The sequence below is a fragment of the Balaenoptera acutorostrata genome, chromosome 2, assembly GCF_949987535.1.
Source record: "Balaenoptera acutorostrata chromosome 2, mBalAcu1.1, whole genome shotgun sequence".
In the NCBI taxonomy this organism is placed as follows: Eukaryota; Metazoa; Chordata; class Mammalia; order Artiodactyla; family Balaenopteridae; genus Balaenoptera; species Balaenoptera acutorostrata.
In genome coordinates, this window is record NC_080065.1 from 167,537,811 (window position 1) to 167,562,186 (window position 24,376).

The following is a 24,376-nucleotide window of genomic DNA, read 5'->3' on the forward strand; positions in this document are numbered from 1 at the left end:
ATGATGAGAATGCAAAATGGTACAGTTCCTGTGGTGGGGAAGTGGGAATTTGTAATATCTTGCCAAATGCATATGCACTTATACTTTGTCTTAGTAACCTCACTAGTAGGAAATTAGCCTGATAATGAACTTGCAAAAGTAAAAAATGACATATTTGTTATACAACTCATTGTGATATTATTTATAATAACAAAAGACTTGAAACATTCAAATGTCCATCAGTAGGAGTTTTCTTGAATAAACTAGTACTCTACACGTGAAATACTCTAAATGCAATGGAGTAGTGTATAGCTGTAAAAGAGAATAGTTTCTAAAGCTCTCTGGATGCTGCTATGGGGTGACCTCTTAGTGCAGAACAGTTTTAGCATACCAATTTATTGTAAGAAAGGGGGAGGGAGAACCATGAAAACGATGATATACATAGATAGACATATATACATATATGCACACGTACATATATGTGCGTTTATTTTCAAAAGGAAACAATGTAAGGATAAAGCAAAAATTAACATAAAGAGTTATTATTTGGGGGGAAGGGAACAGGGTGGAGGAGATAGAGATTGATGAGACTTCCCCATACTGGTTTTATAGTTTTGACTTTGGAACCATCTAAATGTTTTAGATATTATTTTTAAAAAAGAAAAGAAATCATCAAAATTGAAAATAAATGGAACCTAAATATATTTCAAGATGATGATATAAGCACATAGAGAAAGGAGTTGTTTTAGGGGACTTTTCTTTGACAGTACATTTCTATTGCGATACATTCTAAGGATAAAAAAAAAGTCTAAGCTGGAGCTTTCAGCAGCAAGGAGGCACTTGAGAACAAGCTCTTGTAAATGTGAAACTCTGGGCCATTGATCGACAATGTTTTCAAACAATAATGATGAGGACAGGACTCATCAAGCATACCGAGTATATGGAATTTTTAAAAAGCAGCCCACAGGATAGAACCAAGATGGCAGAGTAGAAGGACGTGCTCTCACTCCCTCTTATGGGAACACCAGAATCACAACTAACTGCTGAACAGTCATCGACAGGAAGACACTGGAACTCACCAAAAAAGATAGCCCACATCTAAAGACAAAGGAGAAGCCACAATGAGATGGTAGGAGGAGTGCAATCACAATAAAATGAAATCCCATAACTGCTGAGTGGGTGACTCACAAACTGGAGAACACTTATACCATAGAAGTCCACCCAATGGAGTGAAGGTTCTGAGCCCCATGTCAGGCTACCCAACCTGGGGGTCCAGCAGCGGGAGGAGGAATTCCTAGAGAATCAGACTTTGAAGGCTAGCAGGATTTGATTGCAGGACTCTGACAGGACTGGGGGAAACAGACACTCCATTCTTGGAGGGCACACACAAAGTAGTGTGCTCATTGGGACTCAGGGGAAGGAGCAGTGACCCCAGGGGAGACTGAACCAGACCTACCTGCTAGTGTTGGAGGGTCTCCTGCAGTGGGGGGGGGGGGGGGGCTGTGGCTCACCGTGAGGACAAGGACACTGGCAGCAGAAGTTCTGGGAAATACCCCTTGGCGTGAGCCCTCCCAGAGTCTGCCATTAACCCCACCAAAGAGCTGGGTAGGCTCCAGTGTTCAGTCGCCTCAGGCCAAACAAGCAACAGGGAGGGAACCCAGCCCCACCCATCAGCAGACCAGCAGATTAAAGTTTTACTGAGCTCTGCCCACCAGAGCAACACCCAGCTCTACCCACCACCAGTCCCTCCCATCAAGAAGCTTGCTCAAGCCTCTTAGATAGCATCATCCACCAGAGGGCAGACAGCACAAGCAAGAAGAACTACAGTCCTGCAGCCAGCCAGTGGAACAAAAACCACATTCACAGAAAGATAGACAAGATGAAAAGGCAGAGGGCTGTGTACCAGATGAAGGAACAAGATAAAACCCCAGAAATACAACTAAATGAAGTGGAGGTAGGCAACCTTCCAGAAAAAGAATTCAGAATAATGATAGTGAAGATGATCCAGGACCTAGGAAAAAGAATGGAGGCAAAGATCAAGAAGATGCAAGAAATGTTTAACAAAAACCTAGAAGAATTAAAAAACAAACAGAAATGACCAATACAATAACTGAAATGAAAACTACACTAGAAGGAATCAATAGCAGAATAACTGAGGCAGAAGAATGGATAAGTGACCTGGAAGACAGAATGGTGGAATTCACTGCTGCAGAACAGAATAAAGAAAAAAGAATGAAGAGAAATGAAGACAGCCTCTGGGACAACATTAAACACAACAACATTTGCATTATAGGGGTCCCAGAAGGAGAAGAGAGAGAGAAACGACCCGAGAAAATATTTGAAGAGATTATAGTCAAAATATTTGAAGAGATTATAGTCAAAAACTTCCCTAACATAGGAAAGGAAATAGCTACCCAAGTCCAGAGAGCGCAGAGAGTCCCATACAGGATAAACCCAAGGAGAAACATGCCGAGACACATAGTAATCAAACTGGCAAAAATTAAAGACAAAGAAAAATTATTGAAAGCAGCAAGGGAAAAACGACAAATAACATACAAGGGAACTCCCATAAGGTTAACAGCTGATTTCTCAGCAGAAACTCTACAAGCCAGAAGGCAGTGGCATGACATATTTAAAGTGATAAAAGGGAAGAACCTACAACCAAGATTACTGTGTCCGGCAAGGATCTCATTCAGATTCGATGGAGAAATCAAAAGCTTTACAGGCAAACAAAAGCTAAGAGAATTCAGCACCACCAAACCAGCTCTACAACAAATGCTAAAGGAACTTCTCTAAGTGGGAAACACAAGAGAAGAAAGGACCTACAAAAACAAACCCAAAACAATTAAGAAAATGTTCATAGAAACATACATATCGATAATTACCTTAAACGTGAATGGATTAAATGCTCCAACCAAAAAACACAGGCTTGCTGAATGTATACAAAAACAAGACCCACATATATGCTGTCTACAAGAGACCCACTTCAGACCTAGGGACACATACAGACTGAAACTGAGGGGATGGAAAAAGGTATTCCATGCAAATGGAAATCAAAAGAAGGCTGGAGTAGCAATACTCATATCAGATAAAATAGACTTTAAAATAAAGAATGCTACAAGAGACAAGGAAGGGACACTACATAATGATCAAGGGATCAATCCAAGAAGAAGATATAACAATTATAAATATATATGCACCCAACATAGGAGCATCTCAATACATAAGGCAACTGCTAACAGCTATAAAAGAGGAAATCGACAGTAACACGATAATAGTGGGGGACTTTAACACCTCACTTACACCAATGGACAGATCATCCAAAGTGAAAATAAATAAGGAAACAGAAGCTTTAAATTGACACAACAGACCAGATAGATTTAATTGATATTTACAGGACATTCCATCCAAAAACAGCAGATTACACTTTCTTCTCAAGTGTGCACGGAACATTCTCCAGGATAGATCACATCTTGGGTCACAAATCAAGCCTCAGTAAATTTAAGAAAATTGAAATCATATCAAGCATCTTTTCTGACCACAATGCTATGAGATTAGAAATGAATTACAGGGGAAGAAAACGTAAAAACACAAACACATGGAGGCTAAACAATACGTTACTAAATAACCAAGAGATCACTGAAGAAATCAAAGAGGAAATCAAAAACTACGTAGAGACAGATGACAATGAAAACATGATGATCCAAAACCTATGGGATGCAGCAAAAGCAGTTCTAAGAGGGAAATTTATAGCTATACAAGCCTACCTCAAGAAACAAGAAAAATCTCAAATAAACAATCTAACGTTACAACTAAAGGAACTAGAGAAAGAGGAGCAAACAAAACCCAAAGTTAGCAGAAGGAAGGAAATCATCAAGATCAGAGCAGAAATAAATGAAATAGAAACAAAGAAAACAATAGCAAAGATCATTAAAACTAAAAGCTGGTTCTTTGAGAAGATAAACGAAATTGATAAAGCATTAGCCAGATTCATGAAGAAAAAAGAGGGAGGGCTCAAATCAATAAAATTAGAAATGAAAAAGGAGAAGTTACAACAGACACCACAAAAATACAAAGCATCCTAAGAGACTACTACAAGCAACTCTATGCCAATAAAATGGACAACCTGGAAGAAATGGACAAATTCTTAGAAAGGTATAACCTTCCAAGACTGACCCAGGAAGAAATAGAAAATATGAAGAGACCAATCACAAGTAATGAAATTGAAACTGTGATTTAAAATCTTCCAACAAACAAAAGTCCAGGAGCAGATGGCTTCACAAGTGAATTCTATCAAACATTTAGAGAAGAGCTAACACCCATCCATCTCAAACTCTTCCAAAAAATTGCAGAGGAAAGAACACTCCCAAACTCATTCTATAAGGCCACCATCACCCTGATACGAAAACCAGACAAAGATACTACAAAAAAAGAAAATTACAGACCACTATCACTGATGAATATAGATGCAAAAATCCTCAACAAAATACTAGCAAACAGAATCCAACAACACATTAGAAGGATCATACACCATGATCAAGTGGAATTTATCCCAGGGATGCAAGTATTCTTCAATATACACAAATCAATCAATGTGATACACCATATTAACAAATTGAAGAAGAAAAACAGTATGATCATCTCAATAGATGCAGAAAAAGCTTTTGACAAAATTCAACACCCATTTATTATAAAAACTCTCCAGAAGGTGGGCATAGAGGGAACCTACCTCAACATAATAAAGGCCATATACGACAAACCCACAGCAAACATCATTCTCAATGGTGAAAAGCTGAAAGCATTTCCTCTAAGATCAGGAACAAGACAAGGATGTCCACTCTCACCACTATTATTCAGCATCGTTTTGGAAGTCCTAGCCACAGCAATCAGAGAAGAAAAAGAAATAAAAGGAATACAGATTGGAAAAGAAGAAGCAAAACTGTCACTGTTTGCAGATGACATGATACTATACATAGAGAATCCTAAAGATGCCACCAGAAAACTACTAGAGCTAATCAATGAATTTGGTAAAGTAGCAGGATACAAAATTAATGCACAGAAATCTCTTGCATTCCTATACAGTAATGATGAAAAATCTGAAAGAGAAATTAAGGAAACACTCCCATTTACCATTGCAGCAAAAAGAATAAAATACCTAGGAATCAACTTACCTAGGGAGACAAAAGACCTATATGCAGAAAACTATAAGACACTGATGAAAGAAATTAAAGATGATACCAGTAGATGGAGAGATATACCATGTTCTTGGATTGGAAGAATCAATATTGTGAAAATGACTATACTACTCAAAGCAATCTACAGATTCAGTGCAATCCCTATCAAATTACCAATGCCATTTTTTACTGAACTAGAACAAAAAATCTTAAAATTTGTATGGAGACACAAAAGACCCCGAATAGCCAAAGCAGTCTTGAGGGAAAAAAACGGAGCTGGAGGAATCAGGCTCCCTGACTTCAGACTGTACTACAAAGCTACAGTAATCAAGACAATATGGTACTGGCACAAAAACAGAAACATAGATCAATGGAACAAGATAGAAAGCCCAGAGATAAACCCACGCACCTATGGTCAACTAATCTATGACAAAGGAGGCAAAGATATACAATGGAGAAAAGACAGTCTCTTCAGTAAGCGGTGCTGGGAAAACTGGGCAGCTACATGTAAAAGAATGAAATTAGAACACTCCCTAACACCATACACAAAAATAAACTCAAAATGGATTAAAGACCTAAATGTAAGACCGGACACTATAAAACTCTTAGAGGAAAACACAGGAAGGACACTCTTTGATGTAAATCACAGCAAGATCTTTTTTGATCCACCTCCTAGAGTAATGGAAATAAAAACAAAAATTAACTAATGGGACCTAATGAAAACTTCAAAGCTTTTGCACGGCAAAGGAAACCATAAAGAAGACAAAAAGACAACCCTCAGAATGGGAGAAAATATTTGCAAACGAATCAACGGACAAAGGATTAATCTCCAAAATATATAAACAGCTCATGCAGCTCAATATTAAAGAAACAAACAACCCAATCCAAAAATGGGCAGAAGACCTAAATAGACATTTCTCCAAAGAAGACATACAGATGGCCAGGAAGCACATGAAAAGCTGCTCAACATCACTAATTATTAGAGAAATGCAAATCAAAACTACAATGAAGTATCACCTCACACCAGTTAGAATGGGCATCATCAGAAAATCTACAAACAACAAATGCTGGAGAGGGTGTGGAGAGAAGGGAACCCTCTTGCACTGTTGGTGGGAATGTAAATTGATACAGCCACTACGGAGAACAGTATGGAGGTTCCTTAAAAAACTAAAAATAGAATTACCATATGACCCAGCAATCCCACTACTGGGCATATACCCAGAGAAAACCATAATTCAAAAAAGACACATGCACCCCAATGTTCACTGCAGCACTATTTACAATAGCCAGGTCATGGAAGCAACCTAAATGCCCATTGACAGACAAATGGATAAAGAAGATGTGGTACATATATTCAGTGGAATATTAGCCATGAAAAGGAACAAAATTGGGTCATTTGTTGAGACGTGGATGGATCTAGAGACTCATGCAGAGTGAAGTAAGTAAGAAAGAAAAACAAATATCGTATATTAACATATATGTGGAACCTAGAAAAATGGTACAGATGAACCAGTTTGCAGGGCCGAAATTGAGACACAGATGTAGAGGACAAACGTATGGACACCAGGGGGGGAAAGAGGCAGGCGGGTGGGGGTGGAGGTGTGATGAATTGGGCGATTGGGATTGACATGTATACACTGATGTGTATAAAATTGATGACTAATAAGAACCTGCTGTATAAAAAAAAAATTTTTTTTAAGAATTAAGAGAGATTAAAAAAAAAAAGAATACAAAGAAGCTTTAGGAAAAGGTTTACCAATTTGGTTGGTCCACATTTTCCTTTTTATGTTTGCAAAAGACTGATGCATGATAAAAACATGATCAATTAAGTCTAAATTTCTTTCTCTGTGTAAAATACAAATTATAAACAATAAGAAAGTATATAATCAAATATTAATTAGCAGTATCTTTATCTTTCTAAAATATATAAAAATAATAATATGTCTTAAAACAGTGATACGTTTCCTTGGATTAAAAAAAGTTTGGTATTTTGGCCAAAAATAAATAAATCAACCCACAGTATAAGACCGAATCATCTCTTGTTTGAGGATCTATGTTAAAGATCAGATGACTAAGATGAAAAGTTCCAAGAAGAAGTTTATTATCTTCTAATCCTGAATTTAATTTCCCAAATTAAATTCATTTTATGTTGCAGTTCTGAGGTATCAAAAGCTTTTCTTTTCTTGATATTATATATTATCATAATAACTCAGTATACCATAGGAATTGGATTAAAACGCCAGCTTTCGTTTCTTAGGAATATACTGATAGTCTCTGAAGTTCATTTCTTTGTCTCTAAGCTTATTTTATTTTAAAGAGTATATATTTTATCATTAAAAAGAATATTGACAACTGACCTTTTTTGAAAAATAGTTATTTTGTATAATTTTTCTTTTGAAAACAGAACCATCACTAAATAGTGATGTACAGAGTATGTGAGCTACATGGGAGTGCAACACCAATTAAGATTTCATTTTTGAGAGCTAGAATGTTAAACTGGCCTTTTTATATTTTTATTTTTGGTGAAGAAATGGTTTAAATGGAGTTTAAAAATCAAATTCGTATTTTGTGTCAGTGATACAAAAATCTTAATGGATATCTATTGAATTTTCTTAAATGCAATTTTACTGTTCCTTACTTGGGTATTTCTTTTGGTTAACTTATTGTTTCTGATTACATTTTTTACTTCCACATAACTTTTTCTTTATATTCCTGGTAAAAGGACAATAAAATTCAAATAAGATGTCAGGTGAGACTATATTAAAAAAATTACTTTATTGGCAAAAAAAAAAAGTCTAAGCTGCATTTAATTGTCTTATTGTTGGTAGTATTGATTGTTATTTTGAAACTATTATATGTAGATTGTAGGATAAAGCAAATAACTTATGTTGATGATATTAGAAGCCAAGAATCAGAGTAAGAGAATAAATATTTAAAATACAGAAATTATATAATAATCCTTTAATCTTATTATTGAATTGAAAATGTCAGTATAGACTCCTGATTTATTTTCCTTTTACTAAAAAATACAGAGCTCCTCTGTCCATGGCAATGACAACCCAGTAACAATGAATACCTCTCTTTATAGAAGAATTCCAACTAATAAATGCAGAAGGGAACTTCCCTGGTGGCACAGTGGTTAAAGATCCGCCTGCCAGTGCAGGGGACACATGTTCGATCCCTGGTCCAGGAAGATCCCATGTGGCGCGGAGCAGCTAAGCCTGTGCACCACAACTACTGAGCCTGTGCTCTAGAGCCCGCATGCTTCAATTACTGAAGCCCGCGTTCCTGGAGCCCGTGCTCTGCCACAAGAGAAGCCACTGCAGTGAGAAGCCCACGCACCGCAACAAAGAGTAGCCCCTGCTCGCCACAACTAGAGAAAGCCTGCGCGCAGCAACAAAGACCCAGTGCAGCCAGATAAATGCAGAAGGAATGACAGAATTAGAAAATTATTTTACATTCTTAATAAAATAGTGAATCTCCACTCCCACCCCATTCCACCCTCAGACTGCTCTAGGGTTATTTTCAAATACCATTTCCCACTCAAAAAAAAAAAAAACCCAGGCATCCTTGGAGAAAAGGCTTTTTTTAGGTTTAGGGCAGCAAATGTATAAGATGAATATTGTACTAGATAGCAAGGAAGCTATTGAAGACTACTATGGTGGTATCAAAAGGACCTGGGTGCCATCTTAAAGGAGCTCCCTATATCAGTCAAAAATGAGACTGAGCATTCAGGGAATAAATATTGCAATTGATTGAAACTGCAGGTTGTTAGAGAACCAATTTGTTATTCTGAAAATCAGTTTTTTAAAACTGACTCATCTATTTTTTCTGTACAAATTGTATTGCATAGTAACCAGCTAGTTGATGAGGGAAACTTCTTTATAGAAGAATTCCAACTAACAAATGAATCATAGAATTAGAAAATCACCATTTCATTACCCTCAATGAAATGATGGATTTATAGTGCTCATTTGTGGATGCTAAAATCAGGTGAAAGACTGATGGGAGCTTCATAATGGATGGATCAAGTGCTTAGGACTGTCAGAACCCATTTTCTCTTCCTTCCACTACCTCAGCACAGCTGCTGATTGTGTATCTGTAGAATAATGCTGTAGTTGGTGGTTTGACCCCACCTACTTGTAGTCTGGGGTTTGCGAGATACCCTTTCACCTGGTTTTGTTGAAGATGTTTGTGGGCTTTTACTTTTACTCTTAAAGTTTCTCTTTGCATTTTTATGAGGAAATTTGGTAAGATTTTAAAAGGTACACTGACACCACCACCTTGTCCCAGTTGAAGGCCATTCCATCAGGCTTTTCTTCCTGTCCTTCCACTGAACGGTTATTGTTGAGGCCACCATGACCTCTACTTGCCATCTCCAGTAGTCACTTCTTAGTTCTCGTGATACTTCCTCAAACTTCATACACCCAAAACTGAACTTTTGATTTCTCCTTCCAAATCTGCTCTTCCTGAATCTTCCTTATGTCATTAAATGGTGATTGTATTCTCTAAGCTGCTCAGCATCATCTTTGACCCCTTTCTTTCTCCCATATTCCACACTTAATCTATCAGTTCTCTGAGATATACCTTCAGAATATATCCTGTATACTAACACTGAACAAAAAGGAAATTAAGGAAACAATTGCATTTACAATAGCATCAAAAAGAGTAAAATATTTAAGAATAAACTTAACCAAGGAGGTAAAAGACTTATACACTGAAAACTACAAAATGTTGCTGAAAGAAATTAAAGATGCAAATAAATGGACAGTCATACTATGTTCATGGATTAGAAGACTTAATATCGTTAAGATGACAGTAGTACCCAGATTCAGTGCATTCCCTATCAAAATCCCAATTACTTTTTTGCAAAGATAGAAAAATCTATCCTAAAATTCATATGGAATCTCAAGGGGTCCAAATAGTCAAAACAACCTTGAAAAACAAGAACAAAGTTGGAGGTCTCAAACTTCTGGCTTTAAGAACTTAGTGCAAAGCTACAGTAATCAAAACAGTGTGGTGCTGGCATACAGACCAATGGAATAGAATTGAGAGCCCAGAAATAAACCCTCACATATATGTTCAAATGATTTTTGATAAGGTGCCAAGACCATTCAGTGAGGAACAGACAGTCTTTTCAACAAATGATGCTGGGAAAACTGGATATCCACATGCAAAACAATGAAGTTGGACCATTACCTTACACTATGTAGAAAAATTAACTCAAAATGGGTCAGAGACCTTAGCATAAGAGCTAAAACTATAAAACAGTATAAGGGAAATGCTTCATAACATTGGATTTAGCAGTGACTTCTTAGATATGACACTAAACATACAAGTAATAAAAATTATAGATAAATTGGACTGTATCAAAATTTTAAATGTCTGTGCATCAAAGGACACAGTAAATTAGAATGAAGAGGCAACCCACAGAATAGGAGAAAATATTGGCAAATCGTGTATCTGGCAAGGGTTAATATCCATAATATATAAAGAACTCCCACAATTCAACAAAACAAACAAACCTGATTTTTTAAATGGGCAAAGGACTTAAAAAGACATTTCTCAAAAAGAGATATATACAGGGACTTCCCTGGTGGTCCAGTGGTTAAGAATCACCTTCCAATGCAGGGGATGTGCGTTCGATCCCTGGTCGGGGAACTAAGATCCCACATGCCGCGGGGCACCTAAGCCCACACACCACAACTAGAGAGAAGTCTGCGTGCCTCAACAAAAGATCCCACATGCCGCATCGAGGATCCCACGTGCCACAACTAAGGCCCAAAGCAACCAAAAAAGAGAGCGATATACAAATGGCCAATAACCACATGAAAAGATGTTCAGCATACTAATCATTAGGGAAATGCAAATCAAAACCACAATGAAATATCACTTCACAATCATTAGAGCTAATGTTTTAAAACAAAATAAATATTTCTTGGATGAGGAGAAATTAGAACCCTTAGGCATTGCAAAATGGTGAGGCCACTGTGGAAGACAGTATAGCAGTTCTTCAAAATATTAAACATAGAAATACCATATGACCTGGCAATTTCACTTCTGGGTATATACCAAAAGAATTGAAAGCAGGATCTCAATGAGATTATTTTATACCCATGTGCCAATAGCAGCATTATTCACAATAGCCAAAAGTGGAAGCAACTTGGGTGTACATCAGTAGATGAATGTATAAAGGAAATGTAGTGTATACATACAATATTACTCAGCCTTAAATATTATTAAGCCTTATTATTATTCAGCCTTAAAAAGGAAGAAAATTCTGACACATGCTACATTGTGGAGGAACCTTGAGGACACTATGGCAAGTGAAACAAACCAGTCATAAAAAGACAAATACTGTATGATTCCTCTTACATGAGGTACCTGGAGTAATCAAATTCAAAGACAAAGTAAAATGGTGGTTGCCAGAGACTCAGGGGGTGGGGGTGGAAGGAGGGAATGTTTAATGGATATAGAGTTTCAGTTTTGCAAGATGAAAGAGTTTGGGAGATTTGATGCATAAAAATGTGAATGTATATAACACTACTGAAGTGTACACCTAGAGATAGATGGGTAAGATAGTAAATTTTATGTTACATGTTTTTACCACAATTAAAAAATTTTTAATTTGTAAGATATTTGTCTATAAAGAAATATGAGGGCTTCCCTGGTGGCGCAGTGGTTGACAATCTGCCTGCCAATGCAGGAGACACGGGTTCGAGCCCTGGTCTGGGAAGATCCCACATGCCACGGAGCAGCTAGGCCCGTGAGCCACAATTACTGAGCCTGCGCGTCTGGAGCCTGTGCTCCGCAACAAGAGAGGCCGCGATAATGAGAGGCCCCTGCACCGCGGTGAAGAGTGGCCCCCACTTGCCACGACTAGAGAAAGCCCTCGCACAGAAACGAAGACCCAACACAGCCATAAATAAATAAATAAATAATTTTTCTTTAAAAACTGCTTTAAGAAATATAATATATAGTGGAGTTATATAAGTAAAATGGGTGACAACAATAGCACAAAGGCTGAGAGGGATAAAATGAAAGAATATTGTCGTAAGGCTCTTACACTATATGTAAAGTAGTATAATCACCTGAAATTAGACTGTGATAAGTTAAAGATGCATACTTAAACCCTAAAGTTACACTACAAAGAGTTATAGCTAAATCCAACGAAGGAGACAAATGAAATTGTAAAAACACAAAACAAAACAAAAAACTCAATCCTAAACAAAACAGAAAAAAGCAGGAAAAGGGAATAAAGAACAGATGGGACAAATAGAAAACAAATACCAAAATGATATACATAAACATAATCATATCAATAGTCACATTAAAGTATACCCTCTAAACACCCAGTTAAAAGCAGAGGTTAACAGATTGGATTAAAAAAGGAAGACCCAACCATATGCTGCTTGTAAGAAACCTTTAAATATAAAAATACAAATAGGTTAAAAGGGTGAAGAAGGCTACACAAAACCAACACAGATCAAAATAAAGTTGAAGAGGCTAATTAATATCAGGAGATTTCAGAGCAAACCTATTGCCAGGGATACACTTAAACATTTATGCACGTAATAACAAAGCTAAAAAAAATATGAAGTGAAAACTGATAGACCTGCAGTGAGAAATAGACAAACCTGCAATTATAGTCAGAGATTTCATTACCCCTCTCTCAATAATTGAAAGAATAAGGAGACAGAAAATCATTGAGTATGTAAAAGACTTGAACAGCATAGTCAACTAACTTTACCTGATTGATGTTTACAGAACACTCCCTCTAACAAAAGCAGAACATACATTCTTTGGAAATGCTCTCTGGGCCATAAAACAAGTCTCAAATTTTAAGAGGATTCAAGTTACACAAAATATGTTCTCTGACCTCCTGGAGTTAAATTAGAAATCAGTAACAGAAAAATCTCTGGAAAACCCCCAAATATGTGGAAACTAACTTCTAAATAACCCATGAGATAAAGAAGAAATCAGGGCTTCCCTGGTGGCGCAGTGGTTGAGAGTCTGCCTGCCAATGCGGGGGACACGGGTTCGAGCCCTGGTCTGGGAGGATCCCACGTGCCGCGGAGCGACTGGGCCCGTGAGCCACAGCTGCTGAGCCTGAGCGTCTGGAGCCTGTGCTCCGCAGCAGGAGAGGCCGCGATAGTGAGAGGCCTGCACACCGCGATGAAGAGTGGCCCCCGCTCGCCGCAACTGGAGAAAGCCCTCACACAGAAACGAAGACCCAACACAGCCAAAAATAAACATAATAAATAAATAATAAATTTAAAAAAAATTTTTTTTAAAAAGAAGAAATCAAAAGGGAAATTAGAAGATCATTTGAACTGAATGAAAATGAAAACACAATATATCAAAATTTTGAAGGTGCTACTAAAGCAATTTCTATATTAGAGAAGAATGTCTGGAATTAACTCTCGTCTTACACCTTAAGAAACTGGAGAAAGAAGAGCAAATTAAACCAAAAGTAGACAGAAGAAAGGTAATAAGAAAGATCAGAACAGCAGTTGTTGAACTAGAAAACAGAAAAACAGTAGAGAAAATTACTCAATTAGTTCCTTGAGAAAAAAAAATAAAATTGATAAGCCTCTGGCCAAACTGATCAGGAGAAAAAGAGAAGGCACAAATTAGCAATATCAGAAATGAGAGCGATGACATCACTACAGATTATAGAGATAGTAAGGAAATCTTATGAACAAGTTTAAGCCAATAAATTTGACAACTTCTGTGAAATGGATGAATTCCGTTAGTGTGGTCATTCTATACTAATGACCAAAGCTCATTCCAGATGAACAGGTAAATTAAATAGCCCTATACCTATTAAGGAAATTGCATTTAAAACTATCCGAAAAAAGAAAACTCCACGTACTGATGGTTTCTGGTGAGTTCTACAAAAACTTAAGGAAGAAATAATAACAATTCTATGCCAACTCCAGAAAACTGAAAAGATAGGAATACTTCCCATTTCATTCTATGAAGCCAGCATCATCCTGATACCAAAACCAGACAAAAACATTACAAAACAGAAAACTACAGACCAGAATCCCTCTTGAACATAGATTTTAAAATTCTAAACAAATTTTACCAAATCATATCTAACAATATATAAAAATAAGTCATCATGACCAGGTGGCATTTATCCCAAGAATGCAGGTTGATTTAACATTCAAAAAATTAATCAATATAATTTTCTATATTAACAGACCAAAAAAAGGAAAACCACATAATCTCAATAGATGCAGGAAAAAAACATTTACCAAAATCCAGCATATATTCCTGATTAAAAACTTTTAGCAAGGTGTCTGGGATGATGTAGGGTCCAGGGATGGCAGTGTGCAGGGCCTGGGGGTCAGCTGGCCAAGGGTTGGCCAACCTGCAGTATCCCTGGTCTCTCCAGCCCTCACCCAAGACTATCCAAGAGGACAAAGCCTCCCCGATGGCAGGCTCAGCATGTGGGAACCACCTCTCTGAGGCCTTCCTTGGGCCCTGAGCCAGACAGAGGGCCTGGTTCCTGGAATAACAGGCTGACAGTGACAAGAGTCCCTTCCCCTGGGCTGGGCCCCTCTATAGCCAGGAGCCAATGGCCCGGGACAGAGCCAAACCCTGTGAGCTGAACCAAGAGAAATACGATGCTGATGACAACATGAAGATCATCTGCCAGTGGGACAGCACCATGGGCAAGTCCAAATTTATGGAGAGATTTTTCATAGATGGATTTCAGCCACAGCAGCTGTCCACATACACCCTGACCCTGTATAAGCACATGGCCATGGTGGGCAGTATCTTACTGGTCTCATCCTTGTGGACTTTTTGGACACAGCAAGCCAGGAGCAGTTCCAGAGCACACATGCCTCCTACTGCAAGGCCCACGCCTACATCGTGGTGTTTGATGTCAGAGGAAAGTCACCTACAAGAACCTGAGCACCTTGGGAAATGGGGCTTTGGGAGTTCAGGCCAGAGATCCTGTGCATCTGGTGGCCAAAAAAATTGATGCAGACATAAAGGTGACCCCCAAAATCTTCAGTTTTGCCCAGAAGTTCTCCCTGCTCCCATACTTTTTCTCAACTGCTGATGGTACCAATGGTGAAAAGCTTTCCAATGATGCAGTTCAGTTGGCTGTGTCTTAGAACACCCTGTACACTTCATGGATGAGGTTTTGCAGGAGCTTGAGGACTTTGACTTGGACAGAAGGAGCAGAAGGAGGAGGATATGCCCAACTAAGAAGCAATGGGGCAGAATTGTGAGCCCATCTCAAAACTGAGAAGCTCTTCCAAGCCATCTCCCACTCTACCTCCTGAAAACCCACCAATCCTATTTGCCTCCCCTACTTCATGGCCCATGATACCTGACCCTCTCACAGTTGTCCCCTCCCCTGTACTCAGGGACAGGGATGGGGATAGCACCAGCTAGTTCCCTCAACAGGTGTAAGAGGTCCACATTAGACCGTAAAGCAGAATTAGAGATCAGTATTATAACCTTCCTTCCATGGCCAGACATTAAAGAGAATCAGGGAACATGCTTTGTGTGTCTCTTAGAAATTTAGGTGAGTTTTTTTTTTTCTCCCAGAACTGACCTCAGGGTCCGTTCATTGCATCTCCACCAAGGGAATGATTTCTAATCCTTGACTACCCCCATTTCCATCCCTGTGGAATTTGGGAAGCCTCCATCCTTTTTACACATGACCTACCATCCTTTTTCCTCTTTAGTCTCCCAACAAACTTTTTAAAAAATGGTTTTGAGCAGACAGCTGTTCACTCCACAGATTTTTGAGCACCTATGGTATTTCACGAGCTCTTGTAGGTACAGCCAAGACCACAGGCACAGATTTGCCATTAAAATCAAGTGAAAGCAGGTGTCAGATCCGGCCGTACACAAACTTTGTTGGTAAACGTCAAAGGTCAGTAGGCCATTGGGTCCAAACCCATTTGGATTACAAGAACCTGACTTCTTAAAGAGGTACCTTTAAAACCCCTCTTTCATCATATGAGGCTTTCCCTCATTTTTTGAAGACTAGTATGGACATTGTGTCTCCTTGGGTGACAGAGGCTGCAAAAGAACCATCCTGCTGCCTTTTCTGCTGCTTTCTAGTACTTGTGGTTCACTAATGTGTTTTTATGATCATCTTGTGCATTATTTCCATTGTTTTTATTTTTTTTTCTGTTTTTTTTTAACAGTAAGGGTTGAATTACATTTTAGAAATCTCTTAGCAAAGTAGGCATAAAATGTAACTTCCTTAAACTGAAGAGGGGCATCTATGAAAAACTGACAGCTACCATCATACTGAAAGGGGAAAGACTAAATGGTTTTTCTTAAGATTAGGAACAAGAGACTGATGTGTGCTCTTATGACTTTTGTTTCCACATTATACTGGAGGTTCTAGCCAGCACAATAAGGAAAAAGAATAATAAAAGGTACCCATATTAGAGATGAAGAAGTAAAACTGTCATTTGCAGATGACATTATTGTCTATGAAGAAAATGTGATGGCATTTATAAAAAAGCTACTAGAAGTAACAAATGGGTTTAACAAGGTTGCAAGATGTAAGATCATTATACAGTTTTATAACTAATTTTTTAATATTTATTTTATTTATTTGGTTGCACCAGGTCTTAGTTGCGGCCGGTGGGCTCCTTAGTTGTGGCTCACAGGCTCCTTAGTTGCAGCTTGCCAGCTCCTTAGTTGTGGCACGTGGCCTCCTTAGTTGTGGCATGTGAACTCTTAGTTGCAGCATGCATGTGGGGTCTAGTTCCCTGACCAGGGATCAAACCCAGGCCCGCTGCATTGGGAGCTCAGAGTCTTAACCACTGTGCCACCAGGGAAGTCCCAAGATCATTATACATTAATGAATTTTATTTCTATACAAGCAATGAATGGGATTGAATTTTTTTAATACCATTTTCATTAGCATCAAACAGGAAATAACATAAACAGGAAATTCTTAGAGATCTCACAAAAGATGTACAAGATCTATACAGTGAAATCTATAAAATATTGTTGAGAAAAATAAATAAAAACTAAATAAATGGAGAGAGATACAGTGTTCAGGGGACCACTCAATATTGTTAAGATGTCAGTTCTCTCCCAGTTCTATACATTCAGTGCAATCCCAGTGTAGATCCCAGAAGGCTTTTGTTTTTAATAGAAATTGACAAGATGAACCTAAAATTAATATGGGAATGCAGAGGATCAAGAACAACCAAAAAGACATTGGAAAAGGAGAAAAAAATTGGAGTTGATTTCAGATTTGTTACAAAGCTACAGAAATCATGACAGTGTGGTATTTGCTTAATGATAGACAAATAGATACATGGTACAAAATAGTGTTCAGCCATAGACCAACACGTATATGGGCAACAGATTTTTGCCAAACGTACAAAGGCAATTCAGTGGAGGAAGGACAGCCTTTTCAACAAATGGTGCTGGGACAATTATGTGTCATATGAAAAAAAGAACTTTGATCCATACCCTTGAACCATATGCAAAAGTAACTCAAATGGATCAGAGACCTACATATAAAGGCCTACATATAAACTTCTAGAAAAGAAAATAGGGAGAACTCTTGTAACCTTGAGTTAAGGCAAAGATTACTTAGATATGACACCAGAGCACAATCAACAAATGAAACATTGATAAACTGACTTCATCAAAATTAAAAACTTCTGCCAGAGAGAAAGTATATGCAAAACGAATTATATCTCGAGTATGTAAAATACTCTCTAAGTGGCTCTGTAGCACAATGGATAGCACACTGGACTTCTAGAATATGTAAAATACTCTCAAGTCAATAATAACAACTCTAGAAACATGGGCCAAAGATTCTAGCAGACACTTCCCCAGAGAAAATATGCAGATGGCAAATGAGTACATGAAAAGATGCTCAACATCATTAGTCATTATAGAAATACAAATTAAAACCCCAATGAGATACCACTGCACACCTATTAGAATGGTTAAAATCAAATGAAAAAGACTGGCCATACCAAGTGTTGGTGAGGATGTGGAGGAACTGGGATTTTCATACACTGCTGGTGGAAATGTAAAATGGTACACTCACTTTGGCGAACACTTCGGCAGTCTCTTAAAAAAAAGTCACACACGCCTACCATATTAGCCAATCTTCCCTACTTCATAGCTGTTTACCCCAGCACAAGGAAGGTATAAGTCCTTACAAAGACCTGTATGCTGTTTGAAAAGTAAAGAATGCTGTTTTTAGCTTTATTCATTGCAGCCAAAACTGGAAAACAATACAAATGTCCCATCAACAGGGAAAAGGATAAATAAGTTGTGGTATGTCTATACAATGGGATACTACATAGCATAAGAAAGAAATGAACTATTGATGCATGCAGCAACGTGAATTAATCTCAAGATAATTATGCTGAGTGAAAGAAAGCATGCACAAAATAGTACATACTGTCATTCCATTTATATAAGACTCAAAAATACAAACTATAGTAGCAGAAAGTAGTTCATGGGGGATGAAGTGAAAAGGTGGCAGGAAGAAGGGATTAAGAAGAGGCACAAGGAAACTTGGGGAGGATGATAGACTATGTTGATTGTTGTAATGGTTTCATAGTCAAGTTAAAACATCAAATTGTACACTTTATGCAGTTTAAGTCAGTTATATCTCCATAAGGCTATTTAAAATATATATATGTATGTATGCATGTATATGTATATATGCATGTATGTGATAGAGGGGACTCAGATTAAAAGAGACTTGAGACACATAGCAACCAAATGCAATGTTTGGACTTTGTATCCTGATTCAAGCATTCTGGAGGCAACTGGGGAAATAGTCTGAGTGTTAGATTATGTTGATTAATTATTGTTAATTTTGTTAGATAAGACAGTGGCACCAAACAAAAGCCTGTATCTGTTAGACATAGTTCACTTGGGGTGACTTTATGGGTGAAAGCATACAGTGCTTGTGATGTGCTTTGAAATCCTCTAGCACAATAAGGAGAGGGGAATAGATGAAGAATATAGGTAAATATTGATAATTGAAAGTCAATGATAAATACATTAAAGGTTCATTAAATTCCAGTTTCTTTTGTGTACTTTAAAATTCCTCCTAAAATTTTATGTTGTTTTTGTGTTATCCTCAGGCTAGAATCCAAGGTCTCCTTTGTTTTAGCCCCCACCATACCCCTTCAGCCTCATCATCTGCCTCCCACCACAGTTTAGGATCTGGTTATATGCAGGGTGACCGTCTGTCCCAGTGTGCCTGGAACAGTCTTGGTTTGCACCTGTTGTCCCAGTGTAATTATTAACAGGGCCCTCTGACTCTCAAAATATTCTAATTTGAGTAACATATGCTTACCCTAGTTATAGTTATATCGAACTGTAATTTCCTTCACATACCTGTGCTTCACACCTCTTTGTCTTTACTAGACTATTCCTTTGTCCAGAATCCCCCTTCCTATCACAAAGCTTTCCTTATCTAACTCCTTCCTACTCACTTTTCCAAGTCTTAGCTCAGGCATCATTTTCTCAAAGCCTTCCCTGGCAGTCCTCTGCTGCCCTGTCCCACCCCACCTGCATTATTTTGCCTTCTTTGTGCTGCCACACCACCTGGGCATGCTCCATCGTACGGCACTTGATGAAAATGTGTTTACTGGTCTGCTTTCCAATTCAGTTAGCTTTTCAAGGTTAGGGGTACACTGTCTTTTCATCTTTGGGTCCTTGGTGTCTAACAGTGTTGGCAGTGTCTGCAAAATGCTGGATAAATTCAGCCTTAGAGATTTTCTGACTTAACCTTAGATAAATGAGAAAAACTCAAGCTTGGAAAGGTAAATGCACCTTTCTAAGATCACGGAGCATAGCAGTGGCAGAGTCAGAAGCAGAGTTCATGACTGCATCCCTTCTCCCACACAGTGATATGATAAGCAATTTTAAGGAGCTTTAGAGGTGTCCTTTCACAAAGACAGAGCTTATATATCTAATAATGGTCATCCTTGGAGCAGAATAGGAAAGCTATTAGAACAGTGGCAGTAGCTCTGACGTGTACAAGAACTAGATGTTGATAATGCTGTAATATTTCAAATGTTTGTTAGATACAAAATGCAACGGTGATTATGACACCTGGCTTTTTTACTATATACATTTATTTACCAGAATGCTAAATCTATGGGAAAACTGCCAGTTTTTCTCTTTTTTTAATTACTTTTTTAGAATCCTCTCGTATGATATGACATGGAAAGTAATGTAGGATAATAGGGACTTTATACATTTAATTATTTTAAAATAAAGAACATCATCTAGAGTGCATCTTAAAAGTTCTCATCACAAGAAGAAAAACATTCTGTATGGTGATAGATGTTAACTAGACTTACTGTGATCATTTCAAAACATACAACTATCAAATCATTATGTTGTACACCTGAAACTAATATAATGTGTATATCAATTATACCTCAATTAAAAATTTTAATAAAATAAAGTTAGCTGAAATATCAGAAAAAAAAAAAAAGAACATCCAGAGATCTTACACTTAATGTCTGTTTTTCTTTGCAATTTTCATAGCGTCGTCTTGGAGATGCAGCCAAGAAAGCCATCAGCAAATTAACAACCAGAACAGTGAAAAAAGGTGATAAGGTACAGTAATGAAATCACTTTAACACTATAAAAACAGTAAAGTATTTTGCTTTTGATTTGGTGGGCGGGAGTATACCCTAACCATTTGTGTCTCCTTTGTTAGATTATTCTTTTTCTCCAAGCATACTATCTAAGCTAGCTTCTCTTTGAAGTCTTATTCTTAGTATGCCTGTCATTCAGAGACCCTCCATACAGTTCTCTAATTTTCCTGGATTTTAAATGCTCCTGTCATCATTAGCATCACCGAACTACTTACGGTTTCCCTAGCTGTGGTGTTCAACAGTTTTCTTCTGCTAAAACCTAGCATACTTTGGGGAAGAACTCTAAGTAGCCAGGAATGTGCATTCTCTTCCTGTGCTTCATGCGACTTTGCCTGTCTCTTCTGTATTTTAGTTCTTCACCAGTTAGCTGGAGAACTAGAGACCCACATTCAAGGGAGTGTTGGTTAACAAGGTGCTTTCTGTACAGTGGGCTAAGCAGTTTGAAAGAAGGGCGCAGTTTGAAAGAAGGGCACAGTTTGTTAGGGTTGGGTCTAGTGGCTTAGGGGAATCAGAGAGGCAGTGATAGAGGCCATCTATGGCTGAGATTCCTGACCTGAATTCTCCAGTCAGATCTCAAAATTAGGTAGAGCCCTGCTTCTGCTCTCTATGGACAAAACAGCAACTTAATGTGAGACCCTGTGTTCAATATATTCAAGGTTATCTAGAATGAAGAAATTGCATCTCTGAAGTTATAAAACCAAACCTGTCTTCTGCCCCAAAACCAACTCTAATTTTTTATCAAAGAGCTCTGGAAGGATAATTACAGGTGATTCTCCATCGTCTTAAGTTTTACCGCTTTCTTGACTTTACTCATTTTTATTCCCACTGCCTTGACACCCCACATCTAGTTTTCCTTGACACAGCTCCAGAAGGTAGAAACATTTTCAGTGAACTTCATGGTATACTATAAAGAAAGAAAAAAGTAAAAACACTTGCAGAAAATACAAGCAGCATCACAACAGCTGTACTTTAACCCCAGAGGAGTGGTCACTGATATAAATGCTTTTTTGACCTGGTAGCCTTCAGCTGCCACATTAATTTGAACTTCCCTGGAGCTCATCCAACCTACCCATCCTACTTTGTCCCCCATGCTAATACAAAACCATCTTTCCTTATTAAAGCCAACACTTTTTAGTTTGTACCTCCTAGACCTGTCAAGAGTTACCCTACTGAGTGTCAGTCCAAGGGGCAGTGACACAGCAAATAGTGTAGCCTTTCCTGGTAGTGCTCTGTTTAATGGCAAGGCAGGGGAACCCTTCCCCAATCCAGAGGAGGAAGGAGATCAATTACCCTGGGTGACCAAACACCTGGCTGACTCTTCCTGACCCTTGATAAAGACCTAGTATAGAGTTGAGTCCATGACTGTTCTCTACCCCGAATCTATGACCAGATGCACAGCTCCCATCCTTGGGGTGAGTCTTTTGCGGGCTCAACCATCTTTTCTGCCTGTACTTAACTGTGTGGTCAGATGAGCGTCCTGATGAGGAAAACCTACTCAGACCAGAATAGTGATGCAGCACTAGATGGTCCAAGGTGATAGCTGATTTGAATCTTGAAAAAAATTAGTATTCTGATTTCTAAGATGTTTCACAAACAGAATTAGTATTAATTGTTACACCATAGTTTAAAAACAAAATAGACTGGCTTAATTACAATTTGGGTCAATACAGTTAAGCAAATGGAAACGTTACCTTTTTTTTTTATAACCTTTCACTTTATAATCACCTGTTTACCACAGTTGCCGCAGGAAAAAATCTTAGCTGGATCGTATCTCCTCCATTTAGGTACTTATAGCTTTAGCGTATAACTTTTTTTTTTTTTTTTTTTTTTTTTTTTTAATTATTTATTTATTTATTTATTTATTTTTGGCTGTGTTGGGTCTTCGTTACTGTGCGAGGTCTTTCTCTAGTTGCGGCAAGCGGGGGCCACTCTTCATCGCGGTGCGCGGGCCTCTCACTATCGCGGCCTCTCTTGTTGCGGAGCACAGGCTCCAGACACGCAGGCTCAGTAATTGTGGCTCACGGGCCTAGTTGCTCCGCGGCACGTGGGATCTTCCCAGACCAGGGCTTGAACCCGTGTCCCCTGCGTTGGCAGGCGGATTCTCAACCACTGCGCCACCAGGGAAGCCCTAGCGTATAACTTTTGTTGCTGTGCTTTTCATTTCAGGAAACAGACCCAGACTTTGATCATTGTGCAGTCTGCATAGAAAGCTATAAGCAGAATGATGTTGTCCGGATTCTCCCCTGCAAGTATGTCAACTTTCTTCGTTTAAAATAGAATGATACTAATGTGATTTGTACATCTCCCTTTCAGAGTGGGTATCCACTTGCTTTTGAGAGCCACCTTACCCACGGCTTTTCTGGTAGGCAGAGGCCCAGCTGCATACTGCACATAGTGGTGAGCCGTGTGCCTCAGCAAGAACTGATCGCAAAGCCTTTTCTGGTTACGAGAAACACAGGGGCATGACCTCCAGGCACATCAGTAGCCTAAAAACATTAAGGTCAGGAAGTTTTATTTCTGTGACTTGTGTGGGTTTCAGAACTAGCCACTGTTCCTCTCCTTCTTAAATCAGAGTACATCACTAGGCTGTCTGATAAAGCCTCAGCAGTGTTCACTTGGTGCTGGGTACCAGAACTCTAGGACTTAGATCAAATCTTTTTTTGAGCCTTGGCTGTGTAAAGTGGGGAGGACTGGTGTGTGCTGTGTGCCTGCCCCACGTCAGGTACTCTGCTCTGTGCAGTTTACATCTACTCTCTCCCCATTGTCCAGTAAAGGATGGTGAAGTCAATAGTAGAGCTGCCAGGGTCACACAAGTCAGACATGGCAGAGCCAATATAAAGGTGTGCCTCTGTATTATTCCTGCTCTTGATGTAGGGCCACGTGCCCCCCTCCAAAAGGAGGATGTTCGCCTGTACTCTGGTGCCCTAAAAAGAGCATGTGGATTTCTACCATGGTGCTATGCCAAGCTAGGGAGTATGAGACACTAAGATACACAATTCTGAGCATTGACTGGAAAAATATGAGGTCACCTACTGAGAAGCCTAAAATCAGAAGACTTTTCCTCTTCCTTCTCCCTTCTCTTTTAAAAGACATCCACATAACTCCTGCCTTCTAATAATACGGAACATGTGAATGAATAGAATAATTAGTAGTAGTTGTCTGCATGAGGCTACTGGTGTTAGTTTACTTATTCACATAGTTATATATTTTGAGCCTAGAAAGATCTGGGGTTTTTTAATCAAAACTTAAGAATAATTCCATATACTGAAACAGAAAACAAAGATTCAGGAAGTCAAATCATTTAGTTTACATAAAAAGGGAAATCTGTAAAACTAAATGTAAGCTGTGCTATAGAAAATTAAACTATGTAATTACAGTTTTTCCAGTCTAAAAACATGAGGCTAAAGGAAATACACATACAAATACAGCTGACCCTGTACAACTCGGGTTTGAACTGCACCGGTCCACTTATTTCAGTAGTAAATACTGCAGTACTACATGATCAGCAATTGGTTGAATGTGCAGAACTGCGGATACGGAGGGCTGACTGTAAAGTTATATGTGGATTATCAACTGCAT

At 38.5% G+C, this 24,376-nt stretch overlaps 1 protein-coding gene and 1 pseudogene across 4 annotated transcripts in view; both read left to right on the forward strand.

Moving 5' to 3' along the window:
* The window catches only part of RNF130 (ring finger protein 130), a 123,777-nt gene that overhangs the window by 58,433 nt on the left and 40,968 nt on the right, over positions 1 to 24,376 (forward strand). For all 4 annotated transcript variants that reach the window (XM_057540658.1, XM_057540657.1, XM_057540659.1 and 1 more), the window contains exons 4-5: positions 20,685 to 20,756; positions 22,964 to 23,046. In XM_057540658.1, the coding sequence (XP_057396641.1) occupies positions 20,685 to 20,756; positions 22,964 to 23,046 (155 nt within the window). The remainder of the gene's footprint in view (positions 1 to 20,684; positions 20,757 to 22,963; positions 23,047 to 24,376) is intronic.
* LOC103005969 (rab-like protein 2A) lies at positions 14,740 to 15,420 on the forward strand (annotated as a pseudogene).